Source organism: Oryza brachyantha, chromosome 5 (genome assembly GCF_000231095.2).
Source record: "Oryza brachyantha chromosome 5, ObraRS2, whole genome shotgun sequence".
NCBI classification, from domain to species: Eukaryota; Viridiplantae; Streptophyta; class Magnoliopsida; order Poales; family Poaceae; genus Oryza; species Oryza brachyantha.
In genome coordinates, this window is record NC_023167.2 from 9,419,216 (window position 1) to 9,435,800 (window position 16,585).

At 42.6% G+C, this 16,585-nt stretch overlaps 2 protein-coding genes across 2 annotated transcripts; one reads left to right on the plus strand and one right to left on the minus strand.

Annotated features, from left to right (window-relative positions):
- Nucleotides 1-857: 857 nt before the first annotated feature.
- On the minus strand, nucleotides 858-2,026 carry LOC102699509 (transcription repressor OFP1-like). Its single transcript, XM_006655139.3, has one exon. It carries the CDS (start codon nucleotides 1,836-1,838, stop codon nucleotides 1,047-1,049), a length of 792 nt encoding a protein of 263 aa, XP_006655202.2. The 5' UTR covers nucleotides 1,839-2,026; the 3' UTR covers nucleotides 858-1,046.
- Nucleotides 2,027-12,585: 10,559 nt separating this feature from the next.
- Nucleotides 12,586-13,432, plus strand: LOC107304181. Its single transcript, XM_040524659.1, has one exon. The coding sequence runs from the start codon at nucleotides 12,622-12,624 to the stop codon at nucleotides 13,324-13,326; it is 705 nt and encodes a 234-aa protein (XP_040380593.1). The 5' UTR covers nucleotides 12,586-12,621; the 3' UTR covers nucleotides 13,327-13,432.
- Nucleotides 13,433-16,585: the final 3,153 nt, after the last annotated feature.

Here is a 16,585-nt window from a genome sequence, read left to right on the forward strand (position 1 = left end):
ATCGATCGGACTTTGTATCACTAGAGTGGTTTATCTTAGCCTTCAATGACTTGCATTTCTTTCGTAGTATAACATGATCTAAATCAAATACTTGTTGGGCAGAAAACTTATCGATTTTCCATAATATGACAAAATTATTCCTCATAAACTAAAGAGACTCTTCGTATCAGAATATTAGCTAGTCTATTAAAGCCATGTTTGATTTAAATTATTGTAGTGAATTTTCTACTTTTAGTAAATTGAATATTTTGACAAATAAACTTAAGAAATATCTTGACTGAATCAAGCAAAGGCATTTTGGTCTATCCGTGTCAAATATTTTTTTGCCTCTTTCTCCACGTCAACACATGGATACATAAAAAAGAGGTGGTGTTAGTTTTGTAACTTTTGTTAGTGTCTTCCCCAAAACTTCGTTATTGGGGTGTCCACTAGCAAATTTTCAAAGTCACAATGCCCTATAGTGAAATTTTCCTAAATGCAATGTTACTAAATAGTAAAGATCGGTGAGATAAGAAAAATGTTACTAGATTTATAGTTAAATAAAAAAAGGTTCAACTCTTATCATTTAAAATAATTTATTGATATATATATATATATATATTATCATGGTAGCACATTAAAGACCCTATTGGGATCTAAAAGTAGTATCTCATGTTCTTTTTATTTCACGTCGATGACTTTTAAATCTACGTCTGACTATTTGTCCTATTAATTTTTTAATTATTAATTATTTTGTTGTGAATTTTTTATCATCAAAGGTATTTTAAACATGATTTATAATTTTTATATTTACGAAAAAACTAAACAAAAAATGATTAAACTTAGATTTAAACATCAACTATGGTAAATAAATAAATTTGGAGGGAGTAGTATATACAAGGAGGGGGTACGATGTAACAAGAAAATTGAGTTACATATACTTGATTCATGAACAGCACAAACCATCGTATGCCATTAACACCCAAATTAACGGCACCGCATATGCATATGGATTTACAGCTCCATCGATCAATCCAGCTATACAGAAATCATCGGTAGTAGCAGCTTCACACCTCAACGCAATCGGAGTCGGCAACCTCGATGCAGATGCCCCTGAACACCTCCATGATCACCCCATGGTGCTCCCGCGCGTTGAGCGACAGGTAGCGCTCGAGGAGCTCCAGCAGGTCCTCCGGCGCGCGCATGCCGTTCTCCGCCACCATCTCCACCATGCTCTCCCGGAAGTCCCTGGCCGGCTCCGCCGACGCCTTCACCACGGCGAAGCCGCCGCCGCCGCCGCTCCTCCTCCGGCGGCCACTACTGGTGCTAGCGGCGCCGGCGTTGCACTCGCGGTCGCGGCCGCCGCCGAGGACGTGCAGCCTCCTGCTCCTCAGCCTCGGCGAGCTCGGGCACGTGGACTCGGCCGACGACGCCAACGCCGGCGGCCTGGTGCGGATCGGACGCAGCTGCAGGTACTGAAACTCGTCGTCGTCGTCGTCGTCCTCGCCTCCGGCAGCGGCGGCGGGGCTTCTTTGGTAGAGAGGAGACCTGGAGACGATGTGAAACTGCCTGTCGTGCTGCTGCATGGGCTTCGGCTGCAGCAGGTACGGGTAGTAGGATCGCTGCGGCGACAGCGGGAGAGGCTTGGGCGTGGCGGTTCCATGTCCATGGAGGTAGTAGTAGTGGTGGTGGTGGTGGCTGCTGCTCGACGACGACGACGATCTCCTGGAGCTTCTTGCAGCTGCTGCAATGGCGTTCCTCTGGCTCGCTCTCGCCCCGGGCCTCTTCATGTCCCTCAGCTTGTAGAACCAGGAGTTGGGCATCAGATGGGACAGCCTGAACCTCTCATGGCTGCTCATCTCTCTCAGACTCTCGCTCACTGACAGTACCGGCACACGCTCTCTCCAAGCCCTAAGCTAGCACAGGGCATGGCAATGGAGGAGTGACTCTCTCTTGTAAGGTTGGCAATGGCAAGTGGAGGATGAGTTGCAGAAGAATCTGAGTCTGAGCTGACAAAGGATGATGAAATGGCCGAGTTGCTCTCAAGCTCTGCAGATTGTGACACCAAGAAAGGAGCCAATTAAGCCTGTACAGGTCTCATCATCATGGCATTTGTACTAATGTAGCTGCGGTTGCAATGATCAGAGCAAATTTCTTTAGGATTTAAGACACAAGCAATGGTACACATGGAAAACAGCACAGGTTTTTTTTTTTTCAGTTCTGTGAAAGGTTCCCAGAGAAATCAGGTTTGGGCCCAATTGTATTGCAATTGCGTTGATGATTACTTGTCATGTATACAAAGGGAAGAGGGTGATATGCTTGTTTAGACTCTAATTAGAAGTTTATGAAAGGCTGTGTTCTGGGCTCACGAACTAGTACGGTTATAAAGAATAGTGTCAGGTTTGCACTTTTGTCATGTTAATCCTATCTCTACTGCTCTGTCATACTCATTGCCCTGCCTTTTTAGAGCACTCTTATGATCTCTTGGGCCCTTCCCTTTTTAAAACCCAGCTCTTTACAGCAAAGTTGGGAATATTCCTCTCCTTTCTAACTACCATGCATAGTGAAATTCTCTTTTTTTTGATAGGAAACGTTGCTGATATACACTCCTTGAAACTATGGGAATTAATATATTAATGGCATAGGCAGAGTGTGCATGTTCTCCAGCAAAAGGGAATAAGAAAGGTGCTTGATTTGCTATGTCCATCACCCAATTTGATGTCCCTGTCTGTTAATTTTGTCTTCGACTTTAGTCACTAGTAAATTTCCGGACAAGACTCGGTTATAGTTTAGATAAAAATTTTCTCCATGTAAACGGAGGGCCGAAGGTTGGGAAATGTCACAATTTTGAGAAAGTATCTCGAGTTATCAATTCTTTACCGCAAAATTTTGATACATCGACGTATCAATAATCCTAACGTATTAAATTTATATACTGGAAAATATGGAAAATATAGTACGTCAGGATATCATTTTAAAAAACTTAGATATTATAAAAAAACCTAATATCAATTAAATATTAAATATGTAGAAGTAAAGCTTCGATCCAGGCCAGCTAGCCCACCAACTCGTGAAGCTAGCGGGAAGACCCCTGGATGTTTCTCTGGGATACCATTTTAATAATGGTAAAGAGGGTCGGATGATTTGTTAAAGATGCAGCTGTCCGGCTGTCCTATCATCTGCCTCGCATAACAAACTGTAAGGCATCCATCCGACACTTTAGTCGCCCCTTAGCCCTAACTCCCGGGATTTATATCGTTAAGTACAAGAAGGTGGATGAACCTGACAAGTAAAGGTTACGTCGCTCTCCTGGGCTCCAGCAGCGTATACGCCACAGGCAGAGTGTGCATGATATAAAGCAATTCAGAATTTTAGCATGAGTGCTTATGTTTTCTTCCAACGAAATTTTAGCATGATTCAAAGCAAATCACAATTCGGTGAGGTCATAATGAACATTAAGCTGTTAATTTGTTGATGAAACTGGCCCTAAGGAACAGTGATGTCGCAGCATGCATGTGGGTGGACCTAATTCTATTAGGGCAATAATGTTCTACTCTTAAATGAAGATTGGAGCAAGTCAAACATTCACACTCGAGGACTAGAAAACGAGAACGCTCAAGTACTCAATCTTCGTTCAAGGAGTAGAAAAGAGATATACGTTACTCCTTGAAAGAAGGAAGATGAAGCTTATAAAGGAGTTTATGCAAGCTGCATAAAGCTGGTAGTGTGGTGAATCAGTGATGCCCAACCAGAGCCCCTAAACAAGCTAGGGGCACTAGCTATGTGACTGAACATGGAAGCCTGGCTGATCTGGTGGTACTTATAGGTGGCAATATGGGCTACCCAGCCTAGCACGGACTAGGCACAGCTGGGCTCATGCTTAGTTCCATCGGGTCGGCATGGCCTAATTAGCACATCGGGCCATGCCATACTGACCCACGGGTTACACCGAGCACCCATAAGCAGTCCAATAACACTCGGGTCGTGTTAGGTCAACCCAAAGGCACGATGTTCTATCGTGCTTATTCTGTAAAAAGTCTATATTTTCTCTCTTAACTGTTTCGACTGTATGAATACGTCTGTTTTTCGTCTCTCTTTTTTGGGTTGGGTTTTGGATGGCTAGAATAAGTCCATTATACATACATCTCCTTTGAGCTAAGCCTTGTATGACTAAATCAGATATAATTTAGGTCATTTAATAATATTTTTTATCACTATTAATTAAATCGAGCCATGTCGAGCTGGCCCTGCATGCCGAAGGTGTGGCCTAGGCATGGCCCAACACTCAGGTCATGCCGACCTAGACCCGACAACGTTCGGGCCATGCCATGCTAGGGTCACGCCGTGCTATGGGTTGGGTCGGGTTTTGGGCCTTATGGCCAACTATAGTGGTATTGGGTGGTCTAGAGGCAATCGAGCGCCTTGGGCATTGGAGAGTTGGGGTTGGGACAAGAGTCAATGTTAGGGTAAGTACAACAGTGTAGACGGTTGTTGTCTATTTGACACACACAGACAGCTAAATAGACAGTTTGTCCAATAACTTGTCTATTTGTTTGTCTGCAAAACATTTAATTTATTATTTGACACATAAATCAAGGTAATCAATAGTACTAGTGAATAGACGAGACATAGTGTACAACAGTGCTAGCGGTGTCGGTTTGGCATTGGAGCACGCATCCCTGCCATCTCTTCGCGAAGAGACGCTATGATCGTCTGTTAGCTGAGAAGGGTTTTTTTTTAAATTTCATAACATACAGACGGGTTAAAGACAGATGTTGTACATGCCCTTAGATCCAATACTCAAGGGTTGGTGCCACAGGACACATGTGACTTCTGGCTCGACCCAATACCTTATCTCTTTGTGAGCGAAAAATGATTTTGGCCAACGGCATCCAAAGAAGATAGCAGGCAGATTGTAAGAATGTCTGCTAGTGATCCTCTCGACTGGGGTAGGGGAAATGACCGCCAACCAAAACACATTGTTGCGGTCATCCAAAGTTGTGGTTAGAGAGTTACCGGTGACACCATCGATGTAAAATTTTGGATTTACAACACTGAATGTAATATAACATAGTACAATGAATTTAGATAGAGTATTTGTTCAGACTTATAAGTACTGTCATGCCATATCTAGTACTAGTTTTTAGAGTAATTTTATTATTTTTGAAAAAGTATCGGAGTTATCATAGTTTTTAGTATATAATTTGGTACCTCAAGTTATTTTGATATTTGGAGGTACTTTTCAAAAGATGATAAAATCACTCTATCTAGTTTTTAATAGAGTAAGTAATTTGCAATTGGTTGAAACCAACTCAAGGACATGTTGCAGTTGAGAGGTTGAAATCCAAAATTCTGTCGCCTTATTTCTCTTAGCTACATCATGTGCACTTTCGACCTTATGCAACACAATAAATCAAAATTAAGGATTTAAACGTGTATCTTATAAGTTTATAGATCTAAGATGATATCTTGTTTCAAATTAAAGAACCAGCCATTAATTTAACTCTTCAATATTTGATTTTTTTTCTCATTCTTAATATTTTCTCTCCACTTCTCTTCCATATTCAAAACAGAGCAGGAAGCAGGGGAGGGAGAGGTGAACTGCTAACATGTTGAGCTAGATCCTGTCGCCGGCCGATCTTGCCAACATCGCATCTAGCTACTGGCATCCTTCGTCTGCTGAGCTGCAGTCCTAGGCGACCAAGTTGACTGACTCGACCTGTGCATCCAAGTTGTTTAACCGCAACTCCCACACACAAGGAGCCATCAACGCTAGGCGAAATAATCAAAAACAGATGAGATCAAAGACAAGTCAAGTCACCTCCTCCTTCCCTAACATCCGTGTTCTCCCTAAATTCAACTCCTCTCATTAGTCTGAACAACATCTTCCCAAATCTTCCTCTGAAAAATATCCTCCATTCCGTTAGGGCATTGGTTGGCTTTTTCATGAAAAACAAACAGACGGTATAATTTGCAAATAAAAAGTAATAACTAAATAAAACTTTTGTATATGTGTTTATAGGATAAATTTGATGATTTGACACTTTCTTCGCTAGTCAATTGTTTATGTTGACACTCGTGAATATGACATGTGGAACCATCTGAGCTAATGACAGTGGGCCATGATGTCAAATAATTGAACCTCAATCTTACGAGTGCCAAAAAGTCAAATCCCTCGTGTTTATAGTGATCTAAAAGTAATTGCTAAAAAGTAAACTATGATAGAAAGGCCCAAATCAACTGTAAATTTAAGATTAAAATTTCAAATTCAAAAAGACGATGGTGCGTCTATCTCAAATCTTTCCAAACATCGATTCGCATTGCCATGGCTCAGCCCCACACGATCAGTTCTTGACACATGCCAATTCGAGACAGAACTAATGGGACTGAGATCATCCGATCGTAGTGTTAGAGAGACGTGATCGTTAACACGGATCCACCATCCATAAGCCCTTATATCAGTAGTCATGTTAGGCAAAACTTGACGTAATACGACCATCTTCCTAAATAAGGTACACATGTGATTCACAGACACAATAATAACCGAAACACAAAATTCACACGGCAAGAGACTGACAAAAATTCGTGGCTTGACACTGGCACGTATATATATTTTGCTGATCTTCTCATTAAGGGTAACCCTCTTGTATATAAACAGTGTCATGCATGGCAAAATACTGCCATGACAATTGGCAAACAAAAGAATAGGCATAACAGTATAATATATCGCATATATATATACACCCTGCACTATGCGTACGTATTCTACCAATCTTGTATATATTATATACATTACAAACCAAAAAAAAAAATGAAAGTCTCAACTACTATGAGTAGCAGCTATGTATGAATTGAAGCAGCAGATCTCCCTCTGCACCTCGGTCTCCACGGTGGCGCTCCGTTGGTTAGTTCCCGGCGCCGTTCGTGCCGCCGCTGGGGCCGGACGGCGTCACCGTGCTCCTCGGCAGCATGGAGAGCAGGAGCGGCGCGTACTTGTCGACGCTGGCGGGCGCATTCCAGGCGGCCGGCCTGAGCGGCCGAGCTGCGTACGCCGGCGGCAGGCCGACGGCGGCCGCGACCACGAGCGCCACGAGGAAGATGGCGGCGGCACGGCTCCGGCTGCTGCTCCTGGGCGCCATTGCTTCCTTCGCGGCGACGGCGATGATGACGAGGAGGAAAGCTAGCTTGTGTGAGGAGGCGATCGATAGATCGAGCAAAAGGAATTGAGGAAGGTTAGGTGTAAATGTAATAGATAGATGGTTTGGTTGGGTCGAGGAGGTGCGGTGGGCTTATATAGCGGTATTGGCGGAGAGCGTGTAGCGGAGGGGGTCAAAGGAGGAGGCTGAGGTGGAAGGGGCTCCGAATGTTCTCACCGATTGACTTGTTAAGTGGACTGCAGACCATGTGATCGACGGCTATCTCGACGGACTTTGAGAGTAGACTTTGGTTGCTTGCTTGAGGATGTAGTATTCCTTCCTTCCTGCATGAGTTCGCTGGGTCTGGCCCAATTGGGACGGACATGTGTTAGGATTTTCAGATATAGCAGCCTCCTTCCATTTTCTGGGATTTATTTCCTCATGAATGGTGGTCTGCAATGCATAGCTGACTGGGAAAAGAGGATAACGGTTTTGTCCAACAGAAAGGAAAAAAAAGATAAATCGGAGGTTTCAACAGCGAAGTAAACACATATTGAGGCCTAGTTTCTAAATTTTTTTTTTCAAAAACATCATATCAAATTTTTGGACACCTAAATAAAACATTAAACATAGATAAATCAAAAAACTAATTGCACAGTTATGGAAGAAATCTTAAGACGAATCTCTTAAGCCTAATTAGCCTATGATTAGCCATAAGTGCCACAGTAACCAACATGTGCTAATGACGGAATAATTAGGCTCAAAAGATTCGTCTTGCGGTTTCTAAGCTAGCCGTGAAATTCGTTTTTCATTCGTATCCAAAAACCTCTTTCGATGTCTAATCAAGCATTTGACGTGACAATTCTTCTAAAAATTTTCTCAGTCTAAATATCATATGAGTTGCTCGCGTGGGATCTTCTAGTACACCACTATTGTTTGACTCCCGGGGCCCGAAGATTAGGAGTCGGTGAGCAAAAAGGTCAAGGGAAGCAGGTGGACGTGCGGGACGAGAACAGCAGCGCACACCGGAAAGTCACCGGCGTACGTACGCGCGCGTACTTACGCGTTTCACGCGGCGCCGGTCCAAATTTAGCCGGTGCGAAGAAAAAAAAAAAGAGCGGCGAATCTAAGGTGGTGTTATTAAGAAAATTTTTAGAAGAAATGTCATATTAAATATTTGGTCGAATGTTGAAAGGGATTTCAGGACACGAATGAAAAAACGAATTTCACGACTAGCCTAGAAACTGCGAGACGAATCTTTTGAGACTAATTAATCCGTCATTAGCATATATTGGTTACTGTAGCACTTATGGCTAATTATGGGCTAATTAGGCTCAAAAGATTCATCTTAAGATTTCTTTCATAACTGTGCAATTAGTTTTTTTATTCATCTATGTTTAATGCTTTATTTAGATGTCAAAAAATTTGATACGATGTTTTTTTTAAAAAAAATTAGAAACTAAACGAGGCCTAAGCGGAGGCCTCCGCTTCGTTCCTGCCTCCAGGTGCATCGCGCGCCGCGCGCCGTCGCTCGCTGCGCACGTACACGTCTCTCGATCGGCTACCGCGCCGGTGCGTGCTCGCTCTGCCGAAGTGCCAATTGTCGCGCGAGACGCTCCCACGCACGCACGCACGGTCGGACGGTCGAGCGCCCGGGGCGGGCCGCGGGCGGACGGAAATGAGTGCGCGCACGCCGCACGGTCGGGGGGAGTCGTCGTTGCCGGCCGGCCGGCCGGCTCGATCGAATTGGAACGGGGGGCGTGCGGTTGCGTCTGCGTGAGTGATTCGCGCGCCCCCCTGTTGCAAGTGGAAAGTGGCGGAATTGCGTGGCACCGGCCGCGCCCGGCTACGTACACCTCTGGAGTCTGGATGGCCCGCTCGAGTAGGAGGAGATGGATCCACGCGGTTTTCGTGCGGCGATGGATCGGATACGCCGAAAGGGTTCGGAGTTAATGCGGTCGGCTAGGATAACTAAAACAGGTCGTCAGGTGGTGTAGTAAAGAACTTGGAAATCAACCGATCGGCTGGGTTGGGCTTGAGTTGGAGCATTTGGCCCATAAAATAAAATTCGAAATAAATATATGGGAGATTGCTAAATAAGAAAAAAAATGGAAAATATGTGCGGTAAAAATTAAGAAAAAAAGAAAAAAGTATGTGCGGTTAATAAAAATAATGAGAAGAAAAATCTAAGAAAAACAGTTGGGTCAGCCCAAACACAGTAGGACCCACAACTAACCATAGGTGTGCCCCTCGTGAGCCATGGACAGTATAGCCGTGTCCTCAAACCAGCCCGCTCGAGCACGGCCATATATCTGGCCTTCGACTAGCTGCAAATGCAACTTCCACGTGCCCGTTAGTCCCTAGTTCATGCGTGTCTCGCCAAGTTGGAAACAAGATGCATGGGCCGGAGTCGATCGGAAGATTTAGGTGGTGTTTGGGACAAGGGACTTATTTTATTCCTTGTCCCATTAAATGTTTGAACAGTTATTATTAATAGTAAACATAGATTATTAATAAAATCCACCATAATTTTGGACTAATTCACGAAATGGATCTATTAAGCCTAATTAATCCATAATTAGCCTATGTGATCTTACGGTAAACATACTCTAATTATAAATTAATTAGGCTTAAAAAATTCATCTCGCGGATTACCATTTATTTATGAAATTAGTGTTTTTATTAGTCTATGTTTAATACTTTAAATTAGTATCCAAATATTCGATCTAAACAACCCGTTAGAACTCGTAGCGTGATTGATGGTTCTTCCCTCACCGCGTGCTGGTCCCGTACACTTGGAGTTGCCTCTAGGCGCACACTGTACCATGCACGGTTAACCACTCGTGCTCGCTCACTGTGTATGTGTGTAATGTAGGATCGGCACTAGTTACTAGTTAGTAAATTTTATCATCAATATTTCTAAAAATAAAATTTAATTTATTTAGTTAAATTAATTTGTGACGGTCAATGATTACCTGTAGCTAACTCATACCCATTCCTAGCGTGTACGTCTCTGCTATAGCATGTGGGTGCTCAGGACCGGATACGAGGGAGCGTAATATGAGCGATCGAATAGGCCCCCGAAATTACAGCCCCCCAAAATTCTGCTACTTTGAGTATTAGGCCCAGTCATCGTACAAAGTGAAGATGCATCTACTGCTACACAGTATGTACAAGAGTCAATTAGAGTTAAGCTATTAATAAAGCATAGGCATCGAAAAAGGCTCAACGAATTAGGGACGATAGCTATTGAGTCTTGAAACTGATGTTTTCAAAAAGATCAAACATAAAGATATAATTGAAGATTTTATTTCCTAGAATGCCAGACGCATGATAATTTTTAACTAGTACTCAGTTAAAAGGATAAGTTAGATATCTCAGTAAAAAAGACTCGCCCTTTATTTTCATTGCACAAATGGTTATTGTGTTTCTTATTGTTATTTAAAAAGATGCAGTTATAATGTTATATATAATGAATTAAAGTAAATTTTAGAAGTTGATATATCTTGTTGTCTTAGCACGTGGGCCTCGAAATCTCGGACACCGCACTGGGGTGGTGCATGCCAATTGATGGATGGATGCACGATCGAGAGCGCCGGGTTGGCCGGACGCTGGGTGCGCGCACGTCGCGCGGTTGGGTGGGAAATCGTTGGGGTTACTCCACTAAATTGCAACGGAATGGCCCCCGGGTCCGTGAGCACGTATTCGCAATTTGTCTGCGTTGCAACAGCAAAGGCCGATCGAATCGCGTGTTCGCGTGGCTGGCCGACAACATCTGAGAATGGCTAGCTCAAGGAATAGAGATCGACTGACGCTCTCGGCCGGTCTGTCGACGATCGACCGAGTGCGCCGAAAGAGTGGTGGTGGTTCGGAGATAGGAACAGTCCATCGTCTCAATTGGCCACACGTAGGGCAGCTAACCCGTTTTGAGGCAGATCATGCATGTGACCAGCATTTGGCCCGAATTTTTGGAAATTTCGAAAGAAGTTTACAAACAATATTTGAATTTGAATTTAGAAATTGTGGTCAAAATTCTTGAAATTGTGTGGGTGGTGGGGTGGGGGGATTTGACATATGGAGAAAACAACCTAATGACAGTTGTTAATATAACTGGATTCACAATATTAGTGCTAATGATAGTTCATTATTTTTTTCTATTTTTCTTTTTGGACGGAGTGTGACTATGGTCTATGGGGGCCCATCGATAAAACCGATATCTCAGAATTTTAGGATTTTGAACCCTGCGCTCCACAAGCCCAATAACTAGCTAGGTTGAAATATTTACATATACATACTTTTAAGAGAGAATTTAAAAAATATCATTAACAAACGTCTAAGTTTAAGAAATGCTATTGACGAATGCGAGTTCTAAAAAATACCATCGTACAAATGAATTTGTATAAGAAATATCATCGCCGTTAGGGTTTTATCCATTTCCGCCATTAAAAACGCTGTTCATACTATAGCACTTAACGGACAATGGTTGACAGAACCCTAACGGCGATAACATTTCTTAGACAAATCATTTGTATGCTGACATTTCTTAGAACTCACACTCGTCGATGGCATTTTTTAGAATTAAGTGTTTGTCAATGGCATTTGTTAGATTTTCTCTACTTTTAACTAGTATTAGTGTGTTGTAAAAATAATTAAAATTACAATAAGTATTACTATTACCTACATCCCATAATATAAGGGGTTTTGACTATGCAATGAGACACAGATGATGATGGTGGTTATGTAGTTAAGTAGTTTTGATTAAGGTTTTATTAGTTTATTACTTTTTGTAATTTTGGCTATCCAAGAAAACATCTCTTTGAGTGGACACGGTGGGTAATGTTTTCAAAATAATCTATTTCTTTTCCTACAGCTCCAACATCAACTAAGATATTGTAAGGAAAAAAAATCTTTCTCACATCCTAGTTAAAGAAAATCAGTGGAATAAAAAATCTATCGATGAACGGTCTAACGACGCTCTTTGAATTTATTTGAATTCAACTAAACCTAAACATGTACATAAAAACATATTGAAACGGAAGGAATAAGATAAACTAAGCGCAACATATGTAGATTCAGTGGCAAACCTATGTTGTCCTTTCCGGAGTCCTCGGACCCCAGGTAAATTATCTAATTTTTACTAAATTATATCATATTAATTAGTATACAAATATAAATATTAGATAATCGGTATGTATTAGACCCGATAATTTCTATTCTGGATTCGCGGCTGGCATGCTTTGTTTTCCATATATGTCCACGGGGAAATGGATGCATGCTTGCATCTGAGCTACACGCCTACACCTAACCTGGACTGGGTACCTACCTACATCGTGCCAGTGTGCGGTGTTCCACCCCACTACCCACGTACGTACACACGTACGCGACCTCAACGTGCCTGCCACCATCACCAAATCCTTCTTCTATATTACATGTACGCGCACTTCCATCCATGGATCGATGTGATCGCAATAGAATCAAACGGAGACGACGACGACGACCGACGACAATGCGGGACTCCGCCGCCTGGCGCCCTCGAGCTCCCTACTCGTCCTGCGTGGTGTGCGGCCTCCTGGCACCATGCAGGAGGGCGCTCGCGCGGCTCCTCCGCGTCCCGGCGTCCGCCGCGCTGTCCGTCAGGGCCTTCCGGTTCCGCACCCTCCGCAGGGCCGCCTCCAAGATGAGCCCGCGCCGCCACCGCCGCCGACGACGACGACGGGCGTTCCGGTCGGTCCGCGCGGTGTTCTGGCCGCTCGTACCGGCGCCGCCGCCGCCGGCTGCTGCAACCTCCACTGATCAGGGCGAGAGCGCCGGCGCCGGCGCCACCGCGCGGAGGGTAGCAGTAGCACCAGAGGAGGAAGAGGCGGTGCCCGCGCCGCTGCCGTCGCCGGAGACGCCGGCGTACGTGAAGATGGTGGCGCGGCTGCGGTCAAGGAGGAGCGGCGGGGAGGAGGAGGAGGGGGCGTGCCGGAGCTTCGAGAGCCGGCTGATGGAGATGCTGCTGGAGGAGGGGAAGGTGAGGGACCTGCAGGACGTGGAGGAGCTCCTCCGGTGCTGGGAGCGGCTCAAGTCGCCGGTCTTCGTCGATCTAGTCTGCAGGTTCTACGGCGAGCTGTGCAAGGACCTCTTCTCCCCGGAGGAGGACGCCGGCGGCGACCACGAGGGCATGCACCTCGCCCACACCGCGGCTGGTGGCGGCGGCTTAAGTAGTTAGGATGATCGTGGTGATACATCAGAAAGCACCTAATGGTGTCTATAAAGTGAATGATTTTTCTATTTATTATTATATTTTTCAACCTTTTATAATATACTTTCTATGTACTAAAATCATTTTTGCATCATATTGTTTGTTTCAAAATAAATTTAGAATTAATCATCATTGCATCGAAGTTGGACAAAATGCGCTGAAACTAGACAAAATGGGAAAAAAGTGCGTTCATAATTTATATTTGATAATATAGTTTTTTTTTGCTTTTGTATTGTTATATGTGGAATGGATGAAACATTAATTTATTTTAGGACAAAAATATATAAAAGTAACATATATATATATATATATATATATATATATATATATATATATATATATATATATATATATATATATATATATATATATATATATAGACACACACACTACAATGTTTTGATTTATTAAAAATGCACTGTCCTATGGATGATTGTGCACGTAAGAAAGTAATAAACTTAAACAAGAATAGATGTTTTGTTAACTATTCCCTATGTTCAATATTACTGATCATTTTTCAGTTTACTGTAATTTAAACTTCTTCCGGTGTATTCAAGTCTGCAAAAAAAAAATACGACAACAAATTAATAAACTATAAAATTATATTTAATGATGGATTTAATAAAACTAATTAATGTCGCAAGACCTTATCTGAAACAAGTTCTTCAAGGATAAATCCACGTCATTGATATATCCCAATTTTTGGTTGGTTTATTAGGAGTCGTGCTTTGCTATGGACGACTGTATACCGTGGTTCGAAATTTTTTTTAAAAAATCGTCTACTTTAGCAGAGGCTAATGAGCAGAATTGTCATTGAACATATCCTTTAAACCTGAGATTATCGGTACTAAGTTGGTTGAACGGAATTGTTTGGTTTATCTATTAGCTACAGTAACCATGTCAAATAAGAACGATAACTTTTCTCGGCCACTATATAAGAAAGTTATTCTTTTCATTCAACGTGCGACCATGAACTCCATTGTAAGGATCTGCAAGAGAATAGTACGGGAGTTAAAAATACTACCTAAAATCAATATGTTTATTATCCATTTCACAATGCTAGTCTAAATTCATACATATATATATATATAGACATATGTAAAACTAATATACGTTGATCCATGATGAATATAAGTAAGTATAGTTAAAACGTCTTGCATTATAAAAAATAGATGGATTAATATTAACGGAGGATAAACTTGTTACTCCGGAAGGGTGAAGTACTTTTAGGGGGATATGCAGTCTTGAATTACGGTGTGCAAGAGAGCATCCATTATCATTTCGTTGGTTGATGTATTACTCGTATTCCTCAGCGACGTGTATTGTTATTTGTTTGCTTCCAATATTACCCTAACTACATTCAATTTGAATTTAATTAGATCAAAGTGGCAGGTTTTCTTACTTTGGCATAAGATTAGAGTAGGTTTTCGTCGACAATACAAGTTTATACAAGGGAGAAAAAGGCAAAAATGTACACACTGACCATTGTGTTGTGTTTAAAATGTGTTGTTGATGCCCAAGCTTAAGGCGAAGCGATTCAATAGCTGTCACACATAAGCTGGCCCGCCGATGTTTTTGGGCTGAATCTATCGACCCATCTCCGTGTATCGGCCGAAATTTTTGCTTAATTTGATGCCCATAAAAGTGGATGAATTAACATTATGGGCTATCAAAACGAGACCTAAGATTGTATTGGCCCAATATCGTGGGCCATCTGTTTGGGCCTCAGGAAGGCCGTAAGAGTGCTACAGGTTACTGTGCCGCTAGATTGTGTCCATCTTCGCCTTTTCTTTTCTTTTTTGCCAAAGTCTTCTCTTCTGTGGACATGGTGTTCTGAATTGTTGTTCAATGCAAAGATACCACCATCATATACCTATACGACTTCTAACCTCTTTGCGATGATGATGCCATTCCAGAACTGCATATTCTTATGGTACAACTATATCAATATATAGGGTTGACAATAGAGTGGCTCGGGACTGGGTCGGTTAAAAATAGGCCTGCCTCCATCCCTGACTTTCCTCCCCCCACACCAACAAGAGCCCCATAGGTGGAAGAGTACGACACGAGACAATGGCGATGGTGCACGACACGCAGAGTGCAGGGGACAGGGGCAGCCAGAGCGCTACCTGCGCGGAGCCAAGGGTGGCAGCGACCGAATGAGCATAGATAAAGGACGGGGAATGAGGATAGCTATGGTTTGTTCAATTGTTTGAGTTGTATATCTACCTCCACATCCATTGGTATCAACATGGCTATTGGTTCTATTAGGCTTTCAATGTGTTGTTTTTGAAGAGCTAGACTTCAGGGCCCTATATGTGAATTCCATTCACCGACGTTGCCCTAGACAATTACTGGTGCGCTGATCCCGCTCTCCTGCAGGGGGAAAATCTCCTCGTCCCCAGTCCCGTTGGTGCTGGTACCCACCGGGTCCTTGGCCCCATGGGGAAAACTACTAACCTTACCAGTAGTTTGTACGTACTCTCTCTCATTTTCAAAATATAAATATTCCTAATATTTGAATTTTGTACCATGATATAAGCACTCCCTCGCTGATTCCTAATATTTCACTGGTTCCAGTTATTCTATAATCAATAAGTTGACTGGGAAATGAATCTAAGTAATTCAAAATTTAAAAATTGATCACTAAAGTGGCCAATAGAGAATCTTTTGATTATACTTGTGTTGACATCGAAAATGCGATCGGACGTGTCACACACAAAGACCTGGGAGTCAACCTTAGACAGCTCCAGTACAAAATCTTGGAATACGCGGGCGTGCCAGTCAGTTTGATCCTGCAATTGACAAAATGAATGGTAAAACAAGCCGATCGGCTATCGAGCTCATAGGTAACTAATAATCCAGCCGATCGGATATTGATGCTGCAACGGTTAGCCGATAGGATGAACGATCGGCTATAAAAAGATTCGATCAGCTAGAAACTTGATAGAAATAGATTTGAATTAAATATTAGACCAACATAATCTACCAAGTTACTTATTAATCTTAGTCAATCGGACAAACCCCTACAACCAGATCGAAACAAACATACATAGATCGGACTTAACCAAGATAGTATATGTAGTCGAGCACGATATAATTATAGGAAACATGAAGATCGATAAGGCTAATACATAAACCGATGAATTACTTGAAATAATTTAAATCAACAATGAATGCTTTGCTGCGATCGGCTAAATCCAATTTGCATGTAATCCTTATAAGC